The 27322-nt window shown below is 48.1% G+C and overlaps 1 protein-coding gene across 3 annotated transcripts in view; it reads left to right on the top strand.

Annotated features, from left to right (window-relative positions):
• Positions 1-27322, top strand: part of CACNB2 (calcium voltage-gated channel auxiliary subunit beta 2) — a 177955-nt gene that overhangs the window by 90927 nt on the left and 59706 nt on the right. The window contains exon 1 of one of the 3 annotated variants that reach the window (XM_038755856.1): positions 14023-14230. The exons of the other annotated variants lie outside the window; for them this stretch is intronic. Within the exon in view, the coding sequence (XP_038611784.1) occupies positions 14198-14230 (33 nt within the window). The 5' untranslated portion in view covers positions 14023-14197. Of the gene's footprint in view, positions 1-14022; positions 14231-27322 lie in introns of those variants that run through there. 3 annotated transcript variants of the gene reach the window in all.

Raw genomic sequence — 27322 nt, 5'->3', positions numbered from 1 at the left:
TGTACTAAGCACTTGGGGAAGTAGAGATGGTCCCTACCCAACAACAGGCTCACAGTCTAGAATGGGATCACGTCTAGTTGCCACCCATATATTTTCCCATATGTATATATGTTTGTACATATTTATTACTCTATTTATTTTACTTGTACATATCTATTCTATTTATTTTATTTTGTTAGTGTGTTTGGTTTTGTTCTCTGTCTCCCCTTTTAGACTGTGAGCTCACTGTTGGGTAGGGACTGTCTCTATATGTTGCCAATTTGTACTTCCCAAGTGCTTAGTACAGTGCTCTGCACATAGTAAGCGCTCAATAAATACGATTGATGATGATGATGATGATATATTTTCCCCCAGCACTTAAGGGACAGTGCTTTGCCTGCATTATTATGCACTTAATAAATACTCTCCTGTCAATCAGTTAATTGTATTTACTGAGCACTTACCATGTGCGGAGCACTATCCTAAGCACTTGGGAGAGTACAGTAGATCAGAGTTGGTTGACACGTTCCGTGTCCTCAGGTAGCTTACTGTCTTGAGGACACGACAGACATTATTATAAATAAATCATTTATGGATATGTATATGAGTGCCGCGGGGCTGAGGATGGGGTGAAAGATGAAATGCATTCACAGCAAAGCCCCCAAATGCAGTCCAACTGTATAGGACAAGGAAGCAATTTCTTCAAGATTGTTAGCTCTTTTGGGGCAGGGAAATGTGTCTTTGTTATTGTTGTCTCTCAAGCGCTTAGGTTGGTGCTCTGCACATAGTGAGCGCCCACTAAATATGATTGATTGGTAATATCTGAGCCAAGAGGAAGACAACAAAAGCAAACAGCAAGAAAGAGAGAGAGACCAGCATGGCATATTTCTGGTCTAATGAGGCAAAAGAAATAGCTTTAGACTGTGAGCTCATTTTGGACAGGGAACATGTAGTAATAATAATAATAATGATAAGGATCGTGGTATTTGTTAAGCACTTACTATGTGCCAAGCACTGTACTAAGCGCTTGGGTGGATACCAGCAAATCGGGTTGGACAAAGTCCCTGTCCCGCGTGGGGTTCACATTCGCAATCCCCATTTTACAGATGAGGTAACGGAGGCACAGAGAAGTAAAGGGACTTTCCCAAGGTCATACAGCAAAGTGGCAGAGCAAGGATTAGAACACTTGCAGCCCCTGCTCTACCCACTGCACCATGCCGCTTCTCATGTCTGCTAACTCTGTTGTGTGGTACTTTCCCTAGCGCTTCGTACCAGTGCTCTGCACATAGTAAGCACTCAATAAATGCCACTGAGTGATTGATTGATAGCTGACAGCAGTCATCACCAGATAACACAATTTTGGGGAAGCACTTAACTACAGACAGAGAGGGAGAGACAGACAGAGATAAACTTTATCCCAAGAAGGTTGGTTTGAATTTTCAGATGATTCGGATTAATAATAACAATGATGATGGCATTTGTTAAGCACTTCCTCTGTGCAAAGCACTGTTCTAAGCGCTGGGGGGGATGCAAGGTGATCAGGTTGTCCCACGTGGGGCTCACAGTCTTAATCCCCATTTTACAGATGAGGTAACTGAGGCTCGGAGAAGTTAAGTGATTACTAAGTGATTACACTTAAATAAGTGAACTCGAATCCTAAAACTGACCCAAGTACTATTGGAATGTGAGGAATTTGGTAATTTTTCAGTTCAGTGTTTCCTCACCGAGTATCCTCTTTTTAAAAAAACAAAAAACTGTTATTTGTTAAGTGCTTACTATGTACCAGGCACTGTGCTAAACTCTGGGGTAGACACAAGCTAATCGTTGGACACAGTCCATGTCCGACATGGGGCTCCCAGTCTTCATCTCCATTTTACAGATGAGGTAAGTGAGACACAGAGGAACTAAGTGGCTTGCTTAGCATCATGCAGTGGACTAGTGGTGGAGTTGGGATTAGAACCCAGATCCTGACTCCCAAGCCCGTGACTTATCCATTAGGCCACACTGCTTCTCAGCCTCCTCTTGAAAACCTCCTCGAGGGCAGAGATCAGGTCTAACGGCTCTGTTGTACTCTCCTGAGCTCTAAGTTCAGCACCCTGGGCACAATAAGTGCTCAGTAAGTACCACTGATTGATTGATAAGGAGCTTTTTAAAGCACTTTAAGGCCTTCCACAACTTCTGTCCTTTTCACATGTCCGCTTTCTTCACCTGCTGCTTCTCAGCTCCTCAGAAGCTATTGTCACCCGCCTCCCTCTCCACTCTCCCATCTCTGCCCCCTGAAGTCCTTCCCCTTATGTGGAATCCCCTTCCCTCTTCAAATTGGCCAGATCACATTTCTTGATTAGCTTGTGTCTCCCTCCGGGCTTCCATTCATTCATTCAATCGTATTTATTGAGCGCTTACTGTATGAAGAGCACTGTACTAAGCACTTGGGAAGTACAAGTTGGCAACATATAGAGACAGTCCTTACCCAACAGCGGGCTCACAGTCTAGAAGGGGGAGACAGACAACAAAACAAAACATATTAACAAAATGACAGTGCCTGGCACGTGGTAAGTGCCCTTAGATTGGAGCTTGGATTCCCTTGCTCCACGCCTATTTGTGGCGGCACAGACCTGGGAAGCACAGTGGCCTAGTGGATAGAGCCCAGTCCTGGGAGTCAGAGGCCCTGGGTTCTAATCCCGACTCCACCACCTGTCTGCTCTGTGACCTTGGTCAAGTCACTTCACTTCTCTGTGCCTCCTTTTCCTCATCTGTAGAAAAAGGATTCAATCCTACTCTCTCCAATCATCATCATCATCATCATCAATTGTATTTATTGAGCACTTACTATGTGCAGAGCACTGTACTAAGCGCTTGGGAAGTACAAATTGGCAACATATAGAGCCAGTCCCTACCCAACAGTGGGCTCACAGTCTAAAAGGGGGAGACAGAACAAAACCAAACATACTAACAAAATAAAATAAATTTTATTTAATTTATTTATAAATTTAATCAAGATTATGAGCCCCATGCGGGGCAGGGAGTATGTCTGACATGAAAATCTTTACCTACCCCAGCAGTTAATAAAATGCTTGGCACATAGTGAGCACTTAACAAATACCGTTATTATTATGATATTGTTTCTCAGTTATCCGCTCAGCGCTTAGAACAGTGCTTGGCACATAGTAAGTGCTTAACAAATGCCATTATTATTATTATTATTATCCATACTTTATCCAGTCGCTGAGTGAGTCATTTCCAAAAAGAGGTGTAAATGTTACTTCTTTGGGGAAAACAGTAAAAAATGGTACTTCCTGATCTCTCCTTGGGGACTTTCTGCTCTGAAAGAGACTCAGAACTCTAAAACTAAGGGTTGGCGAGAGGTTAAGAGCAGTGTTTTTTATTCTTCACAAGAATATTGGTCATGCTCAAAAACTGTCTAGTGACCTATCATCGTTCCAATTCCCCAATGCATGTGTCGGCTTTCAAGTTCCCTAGGTTTGCTGCTGGTATGGAAAGGTCCTGATGAAATCATTGGAGAAATGTGGTATGTTCCCACACTCCTGCAAAACACTGGATTCCCGTAGTAAGCGGCCTTTCAAGGGCCCTCGTCTATTTCTGGTCTCTGCCTGAGAAATGGATGTGTTTGCTTGGGGAATTGGTCGTCAGTTGGGAAGATGAAAACCTCTTCCGACTTCACGGTGCAGGCATTCGGCGGAAAAGAATCCTCGAAGCTGTTTTCTTCCGAACGTCTCAAACGCAATAGATCCTTTAGATATCCGTAGTTGAACCGTGATCCCTCTCGATGCTGAGATCCCCGTTATACTCGCTTTTTTTCAATGGTATCTGTTAAGCGCTTACTATGTGCCAGACACCGTACTAAGCACTGGGGTAGATAGTACTAATTAGGTCGGACACAGTCCGAGTCAGGAACTGTACTAAGCTCTGGACTAGATACAGTACTAAGTGCTCGAGAAGAAAGAAGCTAATTAGTTTGGACACAGTCTCTGTCCCTCATGGGGCCCACGGTCTTAATCTCCTTTAACAGGTAACTGAGGCTCAGAGAATTGAACAGTAATAATAACAATGGTATTTGTTAAGCGCTTACTGGATGCCAAGCATTGTTCTAAGCGCTGGGGTAGATACAAGGGAATCAGGTTGTCCCACGTGGGGCTCACAGTCTTAATCCCCATTTCAGAGACGAGGTAACTGAGACACAGAGAAGTTAAGTGGTTTACCCAAGGTCACACAGCAGACAAGTGGCCCGGGCTCCATCCACTAGGCCACACTGACTCAACCTGTCCAAAGTGGACGGAACCACCGTCCTGCTTTGACCCGATCACTGGGAGAGGCGGCCAGCTCCGACGGACAGAACCAGCGTACAGAAATGTGGTTGACTGTGACAGGGCCAAATCGTCGTGCCGTGTTGGACGATGAATAACTTGTCAACGTAGTCTTCCGCCTTTTAAGATAAAAAGCACCCATTCTGTTTCCTGTCAGAGCTGTCAATGGCACCGCTAGACACTCCGCGAGGTCATTAAACAAAATGATTTCCTGGCGGTCAGAGGCCCGTCCTTCCTTCGTGGTGAGGCCTTGACATTTAGCAGAAGGAGTTTCTGAGTTTTCTAGGATGTAGACAGGGTTTTATGCCTCAACGATCAATCTGTCATTTTTTTTATGGTATCTTCTAAGGGCTTACTATGTGGCTGGCACTGTACTAAGCCTTGGGGTAGATACAAGCTAATCAGGTTAATCAATCAATCGTATTTAATGAAAGGTTAATGAAAATAATAATAATAACCATAATAATAATGGTATTTGTTAAGCACTTACATGAAGGCCTCTTGGAGGGCTTGCCTTTCCTTTTCTTTTCTCCCACTCCCTTCTGAGTTGCCCTAACTTGTTGTCTTTATTCAACTCCCCTCCCAGCCCCACAGCACTTATGTATATATCTGTAATTGACTTATTTATAGTAATGTCTGTCTCCCCCGCTAGACTGTAAGCATGTTGTGTACAGGGAATGTGTCTGTTGTTCTATTATACTCTCTCAAGCGCCTAGTACTGTGTTCTAAGCACTGTAAGTGCTCAATAAATATGATTGATTAAATGAATGAATGAACGAATGAAGGGGTTTGAGCCCAGAGGGGAGCAGGGGAGAACATGCTGGAAAACGTGGCTCTTTCCTCACGTCAGCTCAGCTGAGTGAGTCTGTCCAGTTGGGTAGTGATAGAGCAGCAAAATGGTCAGTTTCCTGAGAATGTCCAGTTCTGGCTTGATCATGGTCACTAATTTGGTCTTTTGTGTGTATTGTTTCTATTTAGAAATGGAAGCAATGAGCTTCCCAATCCGTTCGGTCACAGGGACGACACCAGCAGCTATGGTTAGGAGAGAAGGAGGCGACTGCCTGCTGCTTCTCACTTGACTAGTCCCGTCCAAAGCGAAAGGATTTATGCTTCTTGTCGAGGGAAAATGAGGAGTTGGGGTGGAATGTGCATTCAGAGAGGGTGGATTCCTTGGTCCCACAGGCACGTTGGGTTGTTTGATCCGGTTTTCTAGAGCAGGAGGAGGAACGTATTCCAGTCAGGTCTGTTGTATGATCCAACCTGTTTTCCTAGAGGAGGAGGAAATGAAGTCCAGACAGGCACGTAGGATTATCCGGTCTGCTTTTCTAGAGGAGGAGGAGGACGGATTTGGTCCAAATAGGCATGTGGCATTGTCTGATCTGTTTTTCTGGAAGCAGCCTGGTTTAGTGGCAAGAGCCTGGGCTTGGGAGTCGGAGGTCGTGGGATCTAATCCTGGCTCCGCCACTTGTCAGCTGTGTGACTTTGGGCAAGTCACTTCACTTCTCTGGGCCTCAGTTACCTCATCTGTGAAATGGGGATTAAGACTGTGAGCCCCGCATGGGGCAACCTGATTACCTTGTATCTACCCCAGCACCTAGAACAATGCTTGGCACATAGTAAGCGCTTAACAAATACTGTCATTATTATTATTATAATTAATCTGGAGCAGGAGAGAGAGGAGCATAGCCCAGTTAGAAGCAGCATGGCCTACTGGTTTGCGAGGCAGAAGGACCTGGGTTCTAATGCAGCTCCACCGCTTGTCTGCTGTGTGACCTTGGGCAAGTCACATCACTTCCTCGTGCCTCAGTTACCTCATCTGTACAATGGGGATTCAGACCATAAGCCCTATGTGGGACAGGGGCATTGTCCAACCTGACTTGTTTCTATCCCAGATCTTAGCCCAGTGCCTAGCACATAGTAAGCACTCACAAATACCATAAAAAATGCCTTAATAGGAGCAGAATCCGCAAGGTATGTGTAGACCATCCCAGCCTACAAGGAATTTGCAGACTGGAGGGGGAATTTCAAGACTAATAAGTAGTAAAATTGAGAAACTGGCCTACTGATTCTGTGACTTTGTATTTTCCTTCTCTGTGAAGGTCCTCAGGACTCTAATCACCCAAGGCCTTTGAGGGCTATATCACCCCCCTCATCTTTTCCAACCCGCCACTGTTACCTAAAACATCTCGATTTGAATTCAAGGACTCTTGCAGGAGCCCTGGATTTTGCATTTGGAAAAGTAGGAACTGTTCGCCGCCTTTCGGACGAAATGCATTTTCTAGGCCTTCTTAGACTCAGCCCTAGATCTCTTTGTGCCAAGTGACTTAACACACATTTCCAGAAAAAAAAAAAGTGGGAGGGGGATGAGATTCCCATCCCAGATTGGGTGTAGGGGGGTGGGGTGGGGGGCTTCCACCTCAGGGGTGGGGGTCAGGGGGGCCTGGGGGTCTGTCCAAGCCGTGAGCCGGAGATTTTCAGCAGCAGCAGCAAAGTTTGGGAGCTCTCAGCGAGACTCCGGCTTATCCTAGTAATAATAATGGCATTCGTTAAGCACTTACTATGGGTCGAGCACTGGTCTAAGCACAGGGGTAGATACAAGATAATCAGGGTGGACTCGGTCCCTGTCCCACATGGGGCTCACAGTCTTAGTCCCCATTTTCCAGATGAGGGAACCGAGGCCCAGAGAAGTAAAGTTCTTGTCATATTTGTTCTGACAATTTTGACACCTGCCTCCATGTTTTGTTTTGTTGTCTGTCTCCCCCTTCTAGACTGTGAGAGCGTTGTTGGGTAGGGATTGTCTCTACATGTTGCCTATTTGTACTTTCCAAGCACTTAGTACAGTGCTCTGCACACAGTAAACGCTCAATAAATACGATTGAATGAATGAATAAAGTGACTCGCCCAAGATCACACAGCAGTCAAGTGGCGGAGCCAGGATTAGAACCCAGGACCTTCTGCCTGTTGGACTCAGGAATGCCTGGGATGGGTTTCCTCCATAGGAAGCCACTTGTTTCTGGTTGTACAACCTATCGTTGGGTCCTGGGGTGGTCGGGGGTAGAGAGTGGAGGCCCTGCGCTGTGTTCTGCTCGGACAAGTTCGAGGTTCCCAAACTCCAGAAATCCCGGGCCCCTCCCAAGCCCCCTGTTTGACCTGGCTGAGCTACAAACCGGATCAGGGGGATTGTGGGGGACTGTGTTGTTCATGTTGGGGCTGGATCCGGAGCCCAGCCGGCCTGCGTATCAGGGCTTGGGGTTCGGTCTCACGGCCGTATTTATTCAGGGGGTATGAACCCTTGGAAAGTGAAAGGCTCCAGAGAATCCCCCCAACACACACACACCCAACCTCCATCCTGAAGGCTCAGGACCCAAAAAGTGCCCTAATTTGCCCTCTCCAGGTCACTGACCCTCTAATCCAGAATAACCGTGAAAAGATTTGAAGAAGCAGAAGAGAAAATCCTGAGCCTTTCAAAGCAATAGGGACAACATTTTTTTTCAGGAGCAGAACGCTTTTCATCCAGAACAATCACTTTCCTCCTTATCAGTGGTATTTATCAAATGCTCACTGTGGGCTGTACTCAACGTTTGGGAGAGACAGTACAGTACAGTATTGTGATAATGATGGGTGGTCATAATTTCTGCTTGAGATCCAATCTGCTGAGCAGCACTGTTGCCTAAGGGAAAGAGCCCAGGCCTGGGTTCTAATTCCTGCTCCGCCATCTGTCTGCCGTGTGGCCTTGGGCAAGACACTTCACTTCTCTGGGCTTCAGTGATGTCCTCTGTAAAATGGGGATTAAGACTGTGAGCCTCTCGTGGGACAGAGCTGTGCCCAATCTGATTAGCTTGTATCTACCCCGGCGCTTAGTACAGTGCCTGGCACATAGTAAGCGCTTAACAGATACCATAAAAAAGAGTCTGTTTTGCTTTTTGCCTCCTTGTTCCGTGCTCCTTACGAAGCTGCTTCTCCTACAGAGCTATTCCGTTCTTGTTGACAGCTCACCACTCGGGTATGTCTATGGCCAGTGACTCCCAGCTTCAGTAGCATCTGAAGCTTTCCTGTACTTTAGCCTTAAAGTACTCCCCCACTTCTTTACTTTCTGTTTCCCAATTTCCCAATGCCAAACAGAAGCTGCTTCAGAACGCTGCTGTCATCCTTTCTCCTCATGTGTCCCACAGCTGTCCCGGTGGGAGCTTGGGCTATAGGCTGACTTTGTTGTTTGGGATCTTGTTGGACCGTTTGAGTATCACCTGTAAGCGCTGCTGGAGGAACCTCTCCAACGGTCGGGTGTGGGGCTTGGGTCTCATTCATTCATTCATTCATTCAATCGTATTTATTGAGCGTTTACTGTGTGCAGAGCACTGTACTAAGCGCTTGGGAATTACAAGTTGGCAACATATAGAGACGGTCCCTACCCAACAGTGGGCTCACAGCGCAACCATACTGATGGTTGGCCAAGGTTACAGCGCTCTGAGGTTTTAGTTGGTCTGGAGCCGGACTCCGTGGTGCTTCCACACCCTGCTTCAAGGACACGCTGGCCTTTTTGAGCCCGTTTTCCATTTCCCAGTCGATCGTTGCATCTGCATACTGCCTAGGTAGAATAATAATAATAATGGTATTTGTTGTTTTTTTAATGGCATTTATTAAGCGCTTACTATGTGCAAAGTACTGTTCCAAGTGCTGGAGTAGATACAAGGTCATCTGGTTGTCCCACGTGGGGCTCACAGTCTTAATCCCCATTTTTCAGAGAGGCACAGAGAAGTGAAGTGACTTGCCCAAGGTCACACAGCAGACAAGTGGCAGAGCCGGGATTAGAACCCACGACCTCTGACTTCCAAGCCCGGGCTCTTCCCACTAAGCCACGCTGCTTCTCTAGCAGAATTCTTTGACTGTGTTTTGCTCCCTGTTGTCCATACATGGCCTAATGGATTGAGCACGGGCCTGGGAGTTGGGAGAACCTGGGTTCTAATAATAATAATAATAATTGTGGCATTTGTTAAGTGCTTACTGTGGGCCAGGCTCTGTACTTAGTGCTGGGGTGGCTGGCCCCGCCACTTGTCTTCTGTGTGAACTTGGGCGAGCCCCTTCGCTTCTCTGGGGCTCAGTTCCCTCATTGGTAAAATGGGAATTAAGACTGTGAACCCCACCTGTGTCCAACCAGATTTGCTTGTGTCTATCCCAGTGCTCAGTACAGAGCCTGGTATGTAGTAAGCACATAATGAATACCATGAAAAACTGAAAAAAGAGAGATGAAAGAAAAATCCACTAAGAGAACATAAAGACAAAAACCAAGATCAGTAGGGTGCTGGGGCTAGAGGAGCAGAATTTCATTCTCCTGGTGGTTCAGAGTACACAGTCACGCCCCGTGGCCACGGCAATGCTCCAAACAGCAGTTGCCATGGTCTTCCCACAATTTTGCAGCTGCCGTTCTTGCCCCACTGGGTTGGTGCAGAGTGGCTCGGGATGGAGCTTCATCCGTGGCGCGGAGCAGAGCTGGGGTGGGATCTCGGGGTAGCAGTGTGGTGGTCCATTACAGGAGGATGTCGAGGGTCCCAGAGCCACGATGAGGGGGCGGCAGATAAGCAGTCGCCTAGCAGAAAGGACCGGGGGGCTATCGGTGGTGGCTCAAGTCCGCATGTGCAGTCTGCGTAGACCAGAGCATGCTGGAAACAGAGCCCCAAGAGCCACCACGAAGGGGTGGCAGGCCTGGCTGGTGGAGAAATAGTGTCTGCCTGGTCACATTGGGATTCCGGGGGCATCTGGCCGAAGATGTCGGTCAGTCAGTCGATCTTATTTTTTGAGCGCTTACTGTGTGCAGTGCACTGTACTAAGGGCTTGGGAAAGTCCAATATTGCAATATAACAGACACATTCCCTCCCCACAACGAGCTTACAGTCGAGAGTTCTTTGGCAGCTGCCGCAGGTGGGCTCTGACCTAGCAGGGGCCAGCTATGGTTCGTCTGGAAAGGGCATTTTTGTGTGTTTGAGTGTGGGCTTGGGGGAGGGTCAGGTTCCCTTGAGGGCAGCACGCTCGTAGCATCTCTCCTTGTTGGCTCCCCCAGGCCCCGAGAGGACGCGATAGTTTATCTGGAGGGGTCGGTAGATAGAGAGAGAAGCTGCCATCACCAGATTTGGCCCCTCCCCGCCCCCCGCCGTCCCGCGGAATTCAGTCGGTAGGTCCCGTTATCACGGAGGCGTCCTGAAATAGAAAGCGGCGGGCACGGTGGCTCGGTCATTGGAACCGGCCCCTGGAGGCCCAGTCGCCGCTTGGCTTAAAAGCCTTCTCAGATCTGATGACCAGCCCATCCGAGGCTTAAACCCGGGTCGAAGATGAGTTCGGCGGAAAGCTTCGGGTTCATTTTGCATCGGCTGAGAGGCCTGAGGAGTAGGAGTGTCATCAGAGGAGTTTGGTCGGTGGCTTGTGGTGGAAAGTAATTTAATAAATACTCTGTTCGGTGGGGAATGATGAACTCCGTCGGTCATTAGACTTTTCCAGGAAAGCTTAATCTGGGGGACGGAATGGGTTTATGAGAAAAGAAGCTCTGATCTTTGAGCAGAATTTGGCCCAGTCTGCCTTGTGAGTGGAGAACATTTCTTGTGCTTTCGTTGTCTTTCCCAAATAACTACAACAGCACATTACACTCAACAAACACTGTGATTATTACTAATAATTCATGCATTCAATCGTATTTATTGACCGCTTACTGTGTGCAGAGCACTGTACTAAGCGCTTGATTGTGACAGGAGCTAAGTACTTACATCAAGGGCTTTGGCTACCAACTCTGTCCCACATGGGCTCAGAGATGAAGGAGGAGGAACAGGTATTGCATCCCCATTTTACCTGAGGCACAGACAAGTTAGGTGACTTGCCCAAGGTCACATGGTACGTAAGTGGTGGCTCCAGGAATAGAACCCAGGTCTTTTGACTCTCAGGTAGCGGGGTGGTGGGAGTTAATTGGAGAGGGTTTGTTGGGAAGGAATCAATAAATATCATTGATTGGTGGAGGAGGGATTGAATACAGGCAGGGCTGTGGTCTGTCGGATTTGGGGAGGGATGGAATTTCGAGCCGAGGGGGAAGGAGGTGGGAGAGTGGGGAATGAGGAGAAGTTAGAAGACTGGCTTGGGATGATAATAATAATAATGGTATTTGTTAAGTGCATACTATGTGCCAAGCACTGTTCTAACCACTGGGATAGATACAAGGTAATCAGGTCGTCCCATGTGGAGCGCGCAGTCTTAATCCCCATTTTATAGATGAGGTAACTGAGGCACAGAGAAGTTAAGTGACTTGCCCAAAGTCACATAGCAGACCTGTGGCGGAGCCAGGATTAGAACCCACGTCCTCTGACTCCCAAGCCCGGGCTCTTTCCACTAGGCCACGCTGCTTCTCTAAGCAGACACATTCCCTGCCACCTGAATGTTCAGTGAAAAGAAAGAAGTTTATCCCATGTCAAGTCAGGACAGTGAAATGAACCACCAAGATGAAAAGAAAGAACAAAATGCTTTTAAGGAATCAAAGGAGCAGAGAGAAATCAATCTTTCCACATTTAGGAGCTATTGACATTCCTCGCTAATTTGCAGCTGGTTTCGGCATTCTGGCTCCAAATTCCTCCTTAGGTTCATGCTGAAAAAACCAAAACAAAGAGGGGAGAAAAGACCTTTCATGTTTATCAGGAGTGTCTGTTTAGTCTATTAACCTTGAAAACTCCAGTTCAACAGATAGCCGGATTGTTTTATGAAGAAAAAAAAAACCCTACCCTGGGAGTTGTTAATATGCAGTTATTTTTAGAGCAAGCACCCTATCTGCGTAGGAGGTGATCCGAAAGAAACATCCTTCTTCTCAGTCAGTGTGGCCTAGTAGAAAGGGCAACCCCGGGGAGTAAGAGGAACCGGGTTCTAATCCTGCTGGCCGCCACTTGACAGCTGTGACCGTAGTCAAATCACTTGCCTTCTCTAGGCCTCAGTTTCCTCACCTGTAAAATGGGGGATTGATACCTGTTCTTCCTCCCATTTGAGCCATGAGCCTCATGTAGGATAAGGACTGTGTCTGACCTGTTTATCTTGTATCTAACAAAAACCATTATCATTTTCATCATTATTATCATCATCATTATTATTATCATTATTATATGTTAACAGAGAAAGAAGACTTTAGTTCAGGAGATTGATGTGCCAAGCTTGAGCCGAACGTGATTAAGAAACAGCTTGGCCTAGTGAAAGGAGCCCGGGTCTGGGTATCAGAGGATATGGGTTCTAATTCCACCTCTGGCACTTGTCTGCCGCGTGACCTCGGGCAAATCACTTCACTTCTCTGAGCCTCAGTTATCTCATCTGTAAAATGGGGATTGTCTGTGAGCCCCACGTGGGACAACCTGATTACGTTGTATCTACCCCAACGTTGTATCTACCCGCACTGGAATTAAACCCTGCCCAAAGTCACACAGCTGATAAATGGCGGAGCCAGGATTAGAACCCATGTCGTGACCCAAGGCGGGGGCCCGGGGCAAAGAGTGGAGCCGCTCTGGAGTGGTACGTGGGCAATTCCGCCAGACACCCTGTCCACGACGACCATGAGCTCACTGTGAATAGCGAATGTGTCTACCAACTTTATTCATTCATTTATTCATTCAGTCATATTTATTGAGCGCCTACTTTATGTGCAGTACTGTACTAAGCACTTGGGAGAGTATGATACCACAACAGACATATTACCTGTCCACAAGGAGCTTACAGTCCTCTCCCGAGCCCTTTATCCAGTGCTCTGCCCTTAGAAAGAGCTTCTTAAATAGCATGGATTGATTGGTATTCTCCCAACCACTTAGTACAGTGCTCTACCTCACCCTCCCTCTAGACTGGAAGCTCACTGCGAGCAGGGAACCTATCTCCCAACTCTGTTCTAGCGTACTCTCCTGAGCGCTTAGTTCAGTGCTTCACCCACAGTAAGCGCTCACTAAATACCTTTGATTGATTTCCAAACCACTTAGTACAGTGCTGTGCCTCTCCCTCCCTCTAGACTAGAAGCTCACTATGGGCAGGGAACGCGTCTCCCAACTCTGTTCTATCGTACTCTCCCGAGCGCCTAGTCCAGTGCCCCGCCCCCAGCAAGCTCACCATAAATACCATTCATTCAGTCGTATTTATTGAGCTCTTACTGTGTGCAGAGCACTGTACTAAGCATTTGGAAAGCACAATTTGGCAACAGATAGAGACGGTCCCTATCCAACAACGGGCTCACAGTCTAGAAGTGGGGAGACTGACAACAAAACAAGTAAAGAGGCAAAAACAGGTTCCTAGAGCAGTCCTTGAATACCACGAATTAATGGAGCGATAGTCTCCCCACCGCTTCGTTCAGTGCTTTACCTCCGTCTACACTGTAAACTTGTCTCAGGCAGGGAACGCGTCTCTGTGTAGAGCACCCAGTCGGCACTCCATAAATACCACCGACGGATCGATCGTCCGTTACGCCAAGATGGCCCACAAGGGAATAAAGGAGGAAATAGCCGTCGCCACGCTCCCGAGTCCGTCAAACACTCCGCCGAGGCCTCTCCTTTTCAGCGCCCCTGGGCAGCCAATGGGCCCCTGGGCTCCAAACACGTGTCCGGCTCCGGTTACAGGACGCCAAATCAAAGTCCCACCCACCCAAGCCTCTGCTCCGACGCTAGCCAGACTCCTGTCCCCCCTCCGGACGAGCGGTCAAGGCAAGCCCGGCTGACCTCCTGCCCTGCCGTCCCGTCGGGGCACCCGGGAGGGCCTGTGGAGCTCCCTCGGAGTCGGGAGGGAGGCCGGCCTGGTGCTCTTCGGCCTCGGTGGGGAGACAGGGGGATCGGCCACAGTCCAGTCCTCCCTCTCCCTGAAAGGACGGCGCCGTGGACATGTCAGACCGCTAGCCCCGAAGGGGGATGTACCTCTACGGCAACGAGGACACGGATGGGGTAAGACGCCCGGTTGCGGGGCTCGGGAGGACCCCGAGGGAGCGGGCCGCTCGCCCGCTGAGGGACGTCTCGGGACGTCTGAAGTGCGCCCAAGTCTGATTCCAAGTCTGACCGCTTTCGAAAGTTCATCGAGGGGGTTTGTCGATCTGGACGCCTCTCTGCTAAAACAAACAGGCCGGCTCCGGGACTGCCCCTCACGCTGAAACAATTAGGAGCGGAGCTAACACACATGTCAGCTTGCAGTGTTTACGGGGAATGTAGTAGCCCCCGAGATTATGGCGGAGCTAAAAAAAATGCGGGCTCGGAAGCTCGCGGGTACCCTGCTCTTTTTCGTTTTGCTTTCTTCCTCTTTTCGGAGAAACGCTCAAGAGATTCCTGTTTCATGGGCCTCAAGGTTTCTGTGGAAACGACAGGGTGCCGAGAAGCCTGGCAAAATTCCACGTGGCCCCTTTCGGGAAACGAAATCTCGTCACCCTAGAGGGGGAAAACAGGCAGGAGCGTTAGTTAACCCGGGGATGTTTGGGTTTGGACAAGAATTTCTTTCTGTCGGCCTGCAGGCTGAAAAGCAGTTTGTCGAAAGGTGAAGGTTTGGCTTGGTTTGAAAATCGTGAGGCGCTTCCAGGCAGCCGAGCGTTGGCGCTCAAATCCGTGTGGCCCAAAACTCTGGAATACTTCAACCCGAAGCCTGTAGGATGAGGAACTACTTAGAACCAAATCTGAAACAGACCGTTTCAAGGGTTACAGGAATCTCCACGGGCAGAGTCCGGCTTGGGAGCCGAGTGCTTCCCGGGATGTTAAATCGCCTCATTTCCCGTAGATGGCTCGGAGAGAGCTGGAGGAGCTGGGATAGTGGAGCAATCTGGTTCAGATGGACGGAACTGTTTTTACAATCGAATGTCGTGGGCACCGACTAACTCGTGGCAAACTGCCCGCGGTGTCTCGGGAGGACTTAGAATATTCCTCGCGGAGTCGCCAATAGGAGGCCCGGGTGAATCAATGACCGGTGGAACAGTTGTCCTTCCGGAAAGTCGGAGGCATCTGAGGGAGGTATCCGGCCTCAGTGGTGTTCTCTGGTACCCCTAGATTTCGGCATGGATTTGGATTTCCGGCAGGAGGACGCCACTCCGAAATTAGTCCTCTTCTAGGTGTCAGGATACAGAGGAGGGAACTGGGATACCAAACCTCCAGCCTTTGGAAATGAGCCAGGAGAGGCAGAGAGAAGGAAAGAAAGTAGCGTGGCCCAGTGGATAGACCCCAAGCCTGCGATTCAGAAGGACCTGGAGTCTCATCCTGGTTCCACCTCTCGTCTGCTGAGCGACCCTGGGCAAGTCACTTCACCACTCTGTGCCCCGGTTCCCTTGTCTGTAAAATGGGGGATTAATACTGTGAGCCTCCACAGGGGACAAGGACTGCATCCAACCCGATTTGCCTGTGTCCACCCCAGCGCCTAGTACAGTGCCTGGCAAATAGTAAGTGCTTAACAGATGCTATTATTATCATTGGCCGACTGTCATCAGACAGGCTGTGTAATTATAATAATAAATCTTAGCCTAGACCAGAGAGTTGCCCTAGTTCAGCCTGTCGTTAACGGAAAGCCGTGAAATGTTGCCACGACCCTTGATCTTGGCCATCTGATTCTAGGTCAGCCGAGCACAAGGTTATAGGAGTGAAAGGTGATCCAAAGTTCAGACTTTGGAGACTTTTTACTATCGTCTTTCTTCACGCTGAGCTGATGCCAGTGGCCGGTTGAAAATCCCTATCCCTTTATTTTTCGTTAATGGTGTTGGTTAAATGCTTCCTTTGTGCCAGGCACTGTACTAAGCCCTGGGGTGAATACAAACTAAGCAGGTTGGACATAGTCCCTGTCCAACTTGAGGCTCACGGGCTTCATCCCCTTTTTACAGATGAGGGAACGGAGGCCCAGAGAAGTGAAGCGACTTGCCCAAAGTCTCACGGTAGACAAGCGGCGGAGCCGGGATGAGAAGGCAGGTCCTTCTTACTCCCAGGCTTGTGAGCTATTCACTAGGGAGCACGGGCTTCTCGTGTGGTTTATCTTTCAGGTGACCCCCAGCCGTGACCCGGAAGGGGGAAGGAAGGAGGGTGGATAATAATAATAATAATAATAACAATGGCATTTGTTAAGCGCTTACTATGTGCATAGCACTGTTCTAAGCGTTGGGTCGGATACAAGGTGATCAGGTTGTCCCACGTTGGGCTCACAGTCTTAATCCCCATTTTTCAGATGAGGTAACTGAGGCCCAGAGAGGTGAAGTGACTTGCCCAAAGTCACACAGCTGACAAGTGGCGGAGCCGGGATTAGAACCCACATCACATTGACCTCCCTCCCACCCCCACCCCAACCCTTTCGTGTCATCCTCCCTGAGGTTTCCTGGGTCAGCTTTTTCCCATTGTGATCCCCCTTCCCCCAGCCCCATGGTCACTACATCCCACTCTCAGACAAATCCACAGCTGGACATTCCAGCAGAACTTCCAAGCGCTTAGTACAGCGCTCTGCATACAGTAAGCACTCAATAAATACGATTGAATGAATGAATATTCCCACACAGGAGAAGGGGGATGCCAAGGCCAACTGAAGCCCATCAGGGAAACAAAACCCAGGGAGCCTCCTCACCCCAAGACCCAGCTCTGGGCCCCACTGGTCAGCACAAATTTCAGCCGTGACCCGGAAGGGGGAAGGAAGGAGGGTGGATAATAATAATAATAATAATAATAATGGCATTTGTTAAGCACTTACTTTATTTCAAAATTTCAAATTTCTGCGGGGCTCCCCCGCCCCTTCCTTCCGCCCCCGTGCCAGCCGGAGGCTCTCGGGAGCCTTCCTTAGGCGGGACGGGTATCGAATCCACATTTTACGCATGAGGAAACTGAGGCCCAGAAAAGCCAAGTGACTTGCCCAAGGTCACCTAGCAGGCAAATGGCAGAGCGGAAGTAGAACCCGAGTCCTCTGACTCTCGGATCAATGTCCTTTCCGCCACATTGTGCTGCATGCAAGCAGCCATATACTTTAAAAAGTGAAATTCTCCGCCCTGCAGCAAAAGATCATGCACAAAGAGTTTATTGTTTCTGGCAATAATTCATAGCAGGTTTGTTGGGTTTTTTTTGTTTTTTTTTAAAGGAGCCTCAAGCAGGCCTGGCCTCCTCCAGTGAATGCCTACATCCTACTTAACAGACCTTCTTTGAGCTTGTCCCTTTTGTGGGTTTTTTTTTTTATGGTATTTGTTAAGCGCTTCCTTTCTGCTAGGCATTGTGTCCTAAGCGCCGGGGTAGATACAAGTTAATCAGGTTGGACAAAGTCCCTGTCCCACATGGGGCTCACTGTCTCCACATCAACTCACAGGGCAGCAGGAAATCTCCAAGTGACTTCACATTCCCAGATTGGAATCACTGAGCATGCTGAGAAGTCCCAGTTTTGACTCATTTTGGATATTTAGCTCATGTGGGCAGGGAACGCGGCTACCATCTCTCTTGGCTTGCCCTCTCCCGAGCACTTAGTACAGTGCCCCGCACATGGTAATCGCTCAATAAATACGGCTGATTGATTGATTTAGGTGACCAGAAATCCGCTCACCTCAGGCAGGTCAGAGATGGGCCTGAGAGGGCAGGATCAGAGAGAGAAGATGGGAGGAATCTGGGTTCTAATCCTGGTTTTGCCACTTATCTGTTGTGTGGCCTTGGGCAAGTCACTTCACTTCTCAGGGCCTCGGTGCCCTCATCTGGAGAATGGGGATTAAGACTGTGAGCCCCATGTGGGACAGGGACTGTTGTCCAACTTGATTAACTTTTATCTACCCCAGCGCTTAAAACAGTGCCTAGCACATAGTAAGCACTTAACAAGTACTATAAAAATATAAAGAGGGAAGAGAGGGTGTGGTGTGGAGGGAGGGGGAAGGAAGGAGAGCAAAAGAGAGAGCAGAGTGAGGAGAAGCAATCAAGGGTTTTTGCTACCAGCTCTGTTATATTGGACTATCCCAAGAGCTTAGTACGGTACTTTGCACACAGCGCCCAATAAATATGATTGATTGATTGAAGTAGGCTACTATCAGGAACTCCTTACCATCAGCTTTAAAGCATTCAATCAGCTCACCCCTTCCTACCTCACTTCACACAGCTCTCCTACTCCAGCCCAGCCTGTACACTCCCTCCTGTAGCGCCAGATTACTTACTGTGCTCCGACCTTGTCTGTCTTGCCACTGACCCCTTTCCCAAGTCCACCCCCTCCAAATACACCAGCCCACCACTCTCCCCACCCTCAAAGCATTATTAAGGTCACATCTCCTCCAGAAGGTCTTCCCCGCTGAAGCTCTCTCTTCCCTAACTTGTTCTCCCTTGTGCATCATAAGCCCTTGGATCTGTGATCTTTGGGCGTTTGATATTTGCCCCACCCTCAACCCCACAGCCCTTATATATGTCTTTTTAAAGCACATAATATAAAGCATTTCTTTATATTAAAGTCTGGCTCCCTTTCTAGACTGTAAACCCACTGTGGGCTGGGAACATGTCTGTCAGCTCTGTCGTATTGTCCTCTCCCAATAATAATAATAATGATGGCATTTATTAAGCACATATTATGTGCAAAGCACTGTTCTAAGCGCTGGGGAGGTTACAAGGCGATCAGGTTGTCCCACGGGGGGCTCACAGCTTTAATCCCCATTTTTACAGATGAGGTAACTGAGGCACAGAGAAGTTAAGTGACTTGCCCAAAGTCACACAGCTTACAGTTGGCAGAATTGGGATTTGAACCCATGACCTCTGACTCCAAAGCCCGGGCTCTTTCCACTGAGCCACGCTACTTCTCCCAAGTGTTTAGTACATTCAGTTGTATTTATTGAGCGCTTACTATGTGCAAAGCACTATACTAAGTGCTTGGGGAGAGTACAATGTAACAACAAACAGGCACATTCTTGCCCACAATGAGCTCACAGTGCCCTGCACATAGTAAGCACCCAATAAATACCATTGATGTTGCTAATAATACCTGCCTTCTCTCTCTGCTTCACAGTGTTGTTGGGAGGGCTGAAATGAACTAATGAATGGCAGAGTGCTTTGCCAATAAAAGCACTCTAGAAAACCAAATTATTAGTTAACCAGAGAATAAAATTAAAATGAAAAGCAAAGCCCAGACCTCCCCATCAGAAATGCTTCTTTGAGCAGGGTGGATTTATTTGTGAGTTTATTCTGTGAGGCGGGGCCTGTAGAATTTATCTATCTCTCTCCCTTGTATCCTCAAGCCCCTGGGGGCTGTAACCCATCCACGTTTGTACCAAAACACAGGTCAATGGCATTTTTATTTTATTTTATTTTATTTTATTTTATTTTATTTCTGGTATTTGTTAAGCGCTTACTATGTGCCAGTTGCTGTACTAAGTGCTGGGGTCGATACAAGCCATTCAGTTGGACACAGTCCCTGTCCCATGTGGGCTCACAGTCTTCAGCCTCGTTTTCCAGATGAGGGAATTGAAGCCCAGAGACGTGAAGCGGCTTCCCTGAGGTCTCACAGCTGCCAAGGGATTGGGAGTCAGAGGTCATTCATTCAATGCTATTTATTGAGCGCTTACTGTATGCGGGGTACTGTTTGGGAAGTACAAGTCGGCAACATATAGAAACGGTCCCTACCCAACAATGGGCGTGAGTTCTAATTCTAGCTCCGCCGCTTGTCAGCTGCGTGACCTTAGACAAGTCACTTAACTTCTCTGTGCCTCAGTTACCTCATCTGTAAAATGGGGGTTATGACTGAGAGCCCCATGCGGGACATCCTGATTACCTTGTATCTACCCCAGCACTTAGAAGAATGCTTGACACATAGTAAGGGCTTAACAAATTATTATTACCATTATTATTATTATTAAAGTGGTGGAGCCAGGATCAGAACCCATGACTTTCTGATTCTCAGGCCTGGGCTCTATCCACTAAACCATGCTGCTGTTTCTACGAGCTGCTTTATTGAGTGCTTACTATGTGCAGAGTACTGTACAGAGCGCTTGGGAGAGTACAATCCAAAAAAAATTAGCAGACACGATCCCTTAAGCACTTAGTACAGTGCTCTGCCCACAGTAAGTGCTCAATGGGTATGATTGAATGAATCCCTGCCCAATAAAGCTGTGAGCTGGAACACTGTTCCTTTTTTCTGAAGCTTCAATCATCGCCGCGGATTAGGCAGTTTCTCAGGCCCACCCCCTCCGGCAATCCCTCCTCAGAAAGCTCCATATTCCTGATGATTTCTGCAGAAAACCTACTTCGCTCTGCCAGTGGAAGAACAGCCTGAAGTTCAGTTGCTAGAGCACAGCTATATAAGGACCTCGTTTCTGCTGCGGTCAGATGAGATAACACATTTTGTTCCAGGACGCTAATCACGTTCTGCTCCGGGATTGAATGTATGTTTTTTGGACTGTGGGTTTGAGAAGTCCCACGTAGAGCCTCCGTAGAGCGTCACCCCTGCCCCCCGCTTGAAGTAAGAACAAAGATTGATAATGTGACCCGTAATTGGGGAAGCTTTAGATTCTTTATATTTGGTCTGGTGGAATCATCTCCCTGTCGTGTGTGTAAGAGGGCCTGAAGCAATGGAAACAATAGAAACTCAGCCTCAATGAGAAATATTTGCAGTCAAGTTGGATGAACTTCGCGGATTCCAGGGCTGCGTTGAGCTGGGAGAAGTTTGCGGATTTCCAGGGCTGCGTTGAGCCGGGATTATAATAATGATAATAGTAAAAATGGGCCAAGCACTGTTCTAAGCGCTGGGGGAGATACAAGGTAATCAGGTTGCCCCACTTGGGGCTCACAGTCTTAATCCCCATTTTACAGATGAGGGAACTGAGGCGCATAGAAGTTAAGTGACTTGCCCAAAGTCACGCAGCTGGTGAAGTGGCGGAGCTGGGATTAGAACCCATGACCTCTGACTCCCAAGCCCCTGCTCTTTCCACTAAGCCACGCTGCTTCTGAAAGAAAGCCGAGGAACTCTGCCTTCAGGGGTTTTAGAGTCTATTCTAAAGTCTATTTTGACTCTCCGAGAATTTGTCCTCAGAGGGACTCAAAAGGGAAAATTGGGCATTGGGAAGATTGGCGGTGTGACCCTCACAGAGTCCGTCGGTAGTGATGCGGCGATGGAATTATTTTTAGGAAACAGCCAGAAAAGTCAACCGGGGTGGGATGAGAGAGAGCGGAGGGGTTTTAGAGCAAGGAGACGTTGAGGCCTTTCAGGGCGAAAGCATGGGAGCCGCCACTTGTCTGCTGGGTGACCTTGAGCAAGTCACTTCACTTTTCTGGGCTTCAGTTACCTCATCTTTAAAATGAAGATTATTATTATTAATAATAATTGTAATAATGACATTTGTTAAGCGCTTACTGCGTACCAGGCACTGTGCTGGTGCTGGGGTGGATACAAGCGAATCGGGTTGGACGCAGTCCCTTGTCCCAAGTGGGGCTCACGATCTCAATCCCCATTTTCCAGATGAGGTAATTGAGGCCCAGAGAAGTGAAGCAACTTGCCCAAGGTCACACAGAAGACAAGTGGCGGAGCTGGGATTAGAACCCATGACTTTGTGGCTCCCAGGTCCGGGCTCTATCCACCATGCTGTGCTTCACTATGTCTTTCCAACACTTCTTCTTTTCTCTCCTCGTGCGAGTGTTCTCTGTCCGCTCACCATCCCGCAGATGCTTCGAATTCTGCTTCTGCCCATCCTATGTGTTCCGCCTCATAAAACGATATAATAAGAATGGATACGGTGCCAGTGAGCTGACAACATCCAGGAACCCGATTTGACTCGAACTGCATCTCGTACGCATGGATGGATTCACCGTTTTACTGCCCTCGGCCATTGAGCTCATTATAACAATGAGATAGGCCCTGTTCTCCTTTAACGCGTGTGCTTGCCAAAGTTTGCGCTGTAGTAATGACCCGTTCTGCCACAGATGAGGTCACTGAGGCTCAGACAAACGAGGTGACTTGCCCAGGGTCACACGGCAGACGAGTGGTGGAGCCGGGATTCGAAACCTTCTCCCCGGACCCCCGGTGTACTCCCCAGCCCACCCCCATCTGGCCCCAGACCCCCAGAAAACCAGAGCTGATTATTGTGGAAACAAGCAAGTCTGCCCGGTCTCTTGAAGAACCTACCACCCACCTCCCCACCCCTACCCCCAACAGCTTCCTGGGAGTCATCGGGTCACGGGTTACAATCCCAGCCCTGCCACTTGTCTTCTGTGTGACCTCGGGCAAGTCACTTCACTTCTCTGGGCCTCAGTTCCCTCATCTGGAAAATAGGGCTGAAGACTGTGAGCAACCCGATTTGCTTGGATCCCCCCCAGTGCTTAGTACAGTGCCTCGCGCATAGTAAGCCCTTGACAAATACCGTAATTATTATTATTGTTATCTCTTTTTGCTCCCCCAGGAAGGAAAATGGGAGGGGAAATCAGGTCTCGGGTATCTAGGGCTGTCTAAGACCTGTCTGGAGCCAATTTGGCTAATCAAGAATTTCCAGAGAGAGCTTCCATCCCCGGAGACCTCAGGGAATGGAGCGCTGATTAGAGGAACTAGAGAACTATCTGTGATTATAGGATATTCCCTCCATCCTGAGCCTGGAATAAACACCGGGAAGTGGACATGCCTTCCTAGGGATTTGGGGGCTCTTGATTAGGTAATTTATATTAACATCTGCCTCCCTTCCTAGACCGTAAGATCACTGTGGCTAGGGAATATGTCTGTTTACTGTTGTACTCTTCCAAGCGCTTAGTACAGTGGTCTACAACCCAGTAAATGCTCAATAAATACAGTTGAATGAATGAATGAATGAATCACCAGCAGTCCTATTGCTGAATGGAGCAGAAATTACCTTACTAGTGATTACAGTAATAATGATAGTTGGGTACTGTAAAGCTCATTATGAGCAGGGAGCATGTCTGCTTATTCCTTTGCATTGTGCTCTCCCAAGTGCTTAGTCCAGTGCTTTTCACACAGTAAGTGCTCAATAAATACGTTTGAAAGAATGAACGAAAAGCGTTTACGGTTTGTCAAGTTCTGTTGTAAGCTCTGGGGAAAATACAAGATAATCAGGTCAGACACAGTCCCTGTCCCACCCAGCGCTCACTATCTAAGTAGTAGTAGTAAATTGAATCTCAATTTACAGATGAGGAAACTGAGGCACAGAGCAGTGAAGTGATTTGCCCAAGGTCCCACAGCAGGCTCCTGGCGGAGTGGGGATTAGAACCCAGGTCCTTTGACTCCCGGGCCTATACTCCATCCAATAGGTCACTCCACTTGTCTTTTAAACCAGGAAGGCTCCAATCTGACCTTGGCAGGCTTTCCTATAGTCGATTATGGGGCCTAAAAGCAGAAAGACTCTGGGCCTCAGTTACCACATCTGGGAAATGGGGATTAAGGCTGTGAGCCCCACGTGGGACAGGGACTGTGTCCAACCTGATGATCTTATATCTACCCCAGGGTCTGGCTCATAGTAAGCGCTGAACAGATTCCATCACAGAAAGAGACGCGAGCTTCTTGAGGACGTGAGAGAAACAGGCAGGGGGAAGCAGAGACAGCAGCAGACCCAAGCGCAGCGTCCCGTCACGTTCTCAGACGCACACCCAAATAAAGTCAGGGACACATCCTGCCACAGGCACACAAACACTCACAGGGGCATGTACACAAATATCTAACCGTCCTTCATTTTCTCTCCTCTCCCCGCTAGACTCGGAGCCCCGTGTGAGTCGGGGATCGTCCCCAAACTGCTTGTACCACACCTATCTGAGCTGTTAGCACACAGTAAGTCGTGCCCAGAAATACCCCGACTATTACTGTTATTATTTGAAAAAACTACTACTAATAATGATGGTGTGTATTAAGCGCTTACTATGTGTCAAGTACTTTCCTAAGCACCGAGGTAGATACAAGCTAATCAGGTTGGACACTGTCCAAGGCCCGTACGGGGCTCACAGTCTTAACCCCCATTTTCCAGATGAGGTTACTGAGGCTCAGAGAAGTGAAGCGACTTGCCCAAGGTCACCCAGTAGACAAGTGGAGGAGCTGGGATCAGAACTCGGGTCCTTCTAACTCCCAGGACCGGGTCTATCCCCTCAGCCATGATGCTTCCCAGCAAATGAAAATGATAAGAAGAAGAATAATGGTATTTGTTAAGCGCTTGCTGTGGGCCAGGTACTGTAAAATGATATTACAGTCAGTATTCATGTCTGTGAGGTAGTGAAAAATCTCATTGCATGTGATTCCCACCCCCTTCTGCTCCTCCACATTACAAGTTTGGATACAACCTCATTAAGACACACACACACACTCTCAGATACAGGCCCAAACGCGCATTCGGATGGACACTCACTCATTCAAGCACACCGTCACATTCACCGATACCCTTTCAGATATACACACACACCTACTCAGTCACACAGACACTAATTCAGGTGATGTTCCCACAGTGGAAATGGCAGGTCACGTTCCCTTTAAAAATTCATAATACAATCTCGTAATCAGGTTTTTTTTTGTTGTTGACGTTGTTAGTGATATTTCTCAAGCGCTTACTATGTGCCAGCCACTGTATTCAGGGTTGGAAAGGATGCAAGATAATCAGTTTGGACACAGTCTTCGTGCCAAGATGAGGAAACTGAGACACAGAGCCATGAAGTCGCTTGCCCAAGGTCACCCAGAAGACAAGTGGAGGCAGGATTAGAACCAACATCCTCTGACTCTGAGGGCTGTGCTCTTTCCACTGGGCCGCACTGCTTCTCGAGGTTACAAAAAAGGTCTCCTCCTCGTTGTCCACTTAAGGGATGAAAAAAAGAAAGTCCAACAAACAACAACAACAAAAAAAACCCCTTTGTTTCCAGTGTCCCTGACCTTGTATTTTAAATACACTCGTGTTCAGAAAGTCCTTGTGCTTGGAATCGGGCCAGTGGGAGAGGGCAGATTCAGGTGAATGTTGTTTTTCCGATAAGCAGTATCAGAATTAGGAACATCTTGGAGCGCTGGGAACTCAGGAATGTGTCCTGGGAGATAAGGACATCCCTCAGCCTTCTCAGGCCTCTAGTTTTCAGCTGGCCTCTTGTCCCAATCAATCAGTCAATCAATCAATGGTATTTATCGAATGCCTCACTGTGTGCAGAGCACTATTTTCAGTGCTTTGGGGGAGTACAATCGGACAGAGTTGGTAGATATGTTCCCTGCCCACGGTGCAGTCTAGGGGGCAAACAGACGTAAATGGAAATAAACAATTTCACTCTGTTGGAGGAATAAGCTAAGTCTGGTGTATCTGGTGTAATTCTGGTGTATCATCCTCTCCCAAGTGCTTAGTACAGTGCTCTGCATACAGGAAGTGCTCAATAAACTTGGTCAAATGAGTGTTTCTGTCCCAGAACCTGAGCAAAAATCATAGCTGGCCAACCGACTACGGGAGCCAGGCTTAGTTTTGAGAAGCAGTACGGCCTCTTGATTAGAGCCCGGATCTTGGAGTCAGAAGGACCCAGGTTCTCATCCCGGCTCCACCACTTGTCCACCGGGTGACCTTGGGCAAGTCGCTTGACTTCTTTGGGCCTCAGTTCCCTCATCTGGAAAATGGGGATTAAAAGTTGGGACATGGACTGTGCCCAGCCTGATTATCCTGTACCTACCCCACGGCTTAGTACAATGCCTGGCACATGGTAAGCACTTACTAAATACCATTATTATCGTTATTAATAATTAATAAGGCCCCTTTTCCAAATGAGGGAAGTGAGGCCCAGAGATATTAAATGCATCACAATAAGAAGAAGCATGAAATACTGTAATTATATTCATCTAATATCTCTCTGAACTGCAGATTTATCCTCAGTTGCTCTTTGGTAGTAAGATCTGGACATCGGCAAGGTGAAGTCACTCCCGAGCCGCCGAGGGGCAGTTTGGCGTGGCCTATCAATCAGTGGTATTTATTGAGCGCTGACTGTGTGCCAGGCACTGTACTAAGTCCTTTAAGAGTGCACCAGAACAGCAAAAAAATGCACAGGAGACCAGGGTGCTAATCTCAGCTCCGCCGCTTACCCACCGTGTGACCTTGGGTGAGTCAGCCAACTAAGTCAGTGGCATTTACTGAGCGCGGGATTGAATGAGGATTTCCTATGAAGGAGAGTGATGGATGTGTGTGTATGTGAGAGCTTTTACATGGAAGGGGCTTCATTCCGTGGGGTCTGGACGGGGTCCCCCCACCCCCGAACTGGCTCAAGTTTGTGGTTCCCCAAGCGGTGAACCGCTCTGTCAATCAATCAATCAATCAATCAATCAATCGTATTTATTGAGGGCTTACTGTGTGCAGAGCACTGTACTAAGCGCTTGGGAAGTACAAGTTGGCAACATATAGAGCCGGTCCCTACCCAACAGCGGGCTCACAGTCTAGAAGGGGGAGACGGAGAACAAAACCAAACGTATTAACAAAATAAAATAAATAGAATAGATATGTACAAGTAAAATAGAGTAATAAATATGTACAAACATATATACATATATACAGGTGCTGTGGGGAAGGGAAGGAGGTAAGGTGGAGGGGATGGAGAGGGGGAGGAGGGGGCTCAGTCTGGGAAGGCCTCCTGGAAGAGGGGTCCAGCCCCCAGGACCGCCCGAGGTTTGGACGCTGAAGGACCCAAGCTTCCAGCATTTCGCTCTTCCAATCTCTGCCCTGATGCTTTAAAAGGAACTGGCTGCTTCCAAGGGAACTGGGACCCAGATCTGGAGCTGCGAATTCTATTTATTTGTAGCTATAATTCTATTTATTATAGCTATAATTCTATTTATTGTAACGGTTTTGACACCTACCTACATGTTTTGTTGTCTGTCTTCCCCTTCTAGACTGTGAGCCCGCTGTTGGGTAGGGACAGTCTCCATATGTTGCCGACTTGTACTTCCCAAGCGCTTAGTACAGTGCTCTGCACACAGTAGGCACAGTAAATACAATTGAATGAATGAATGAATGAATGAATGTGAATTTCACTTCTCTGGGCCGTGTGGGAGAGGGACTATGTCTGTTCTCATTATGATTATCCCGTTTCTACCCCAGTGCTTAACACAGTGCTTGGCACATAGCAGTAGCGTGGCTCAGTGGAAAGAGC

Source organism: Tachyglossus aculeatus, chromosome 13 (assembly GCF_015852505.1).
Source record: "Tachyglossus aculeatus isolate mTacAcu1 chromosome 13, mTacAcu1.pri, whole genome shotgun sequence".
Classification (NCBI taxonomy): Eukaryota; Metazoa; Chordata; class Mammalia; order Monotremata; family Tachyglossidae; genus Tachyglossus; species Tachyglossus aculeatus.
This window is presented reverse-complemented; position numbering and strand designations above follow the sequence as displayed.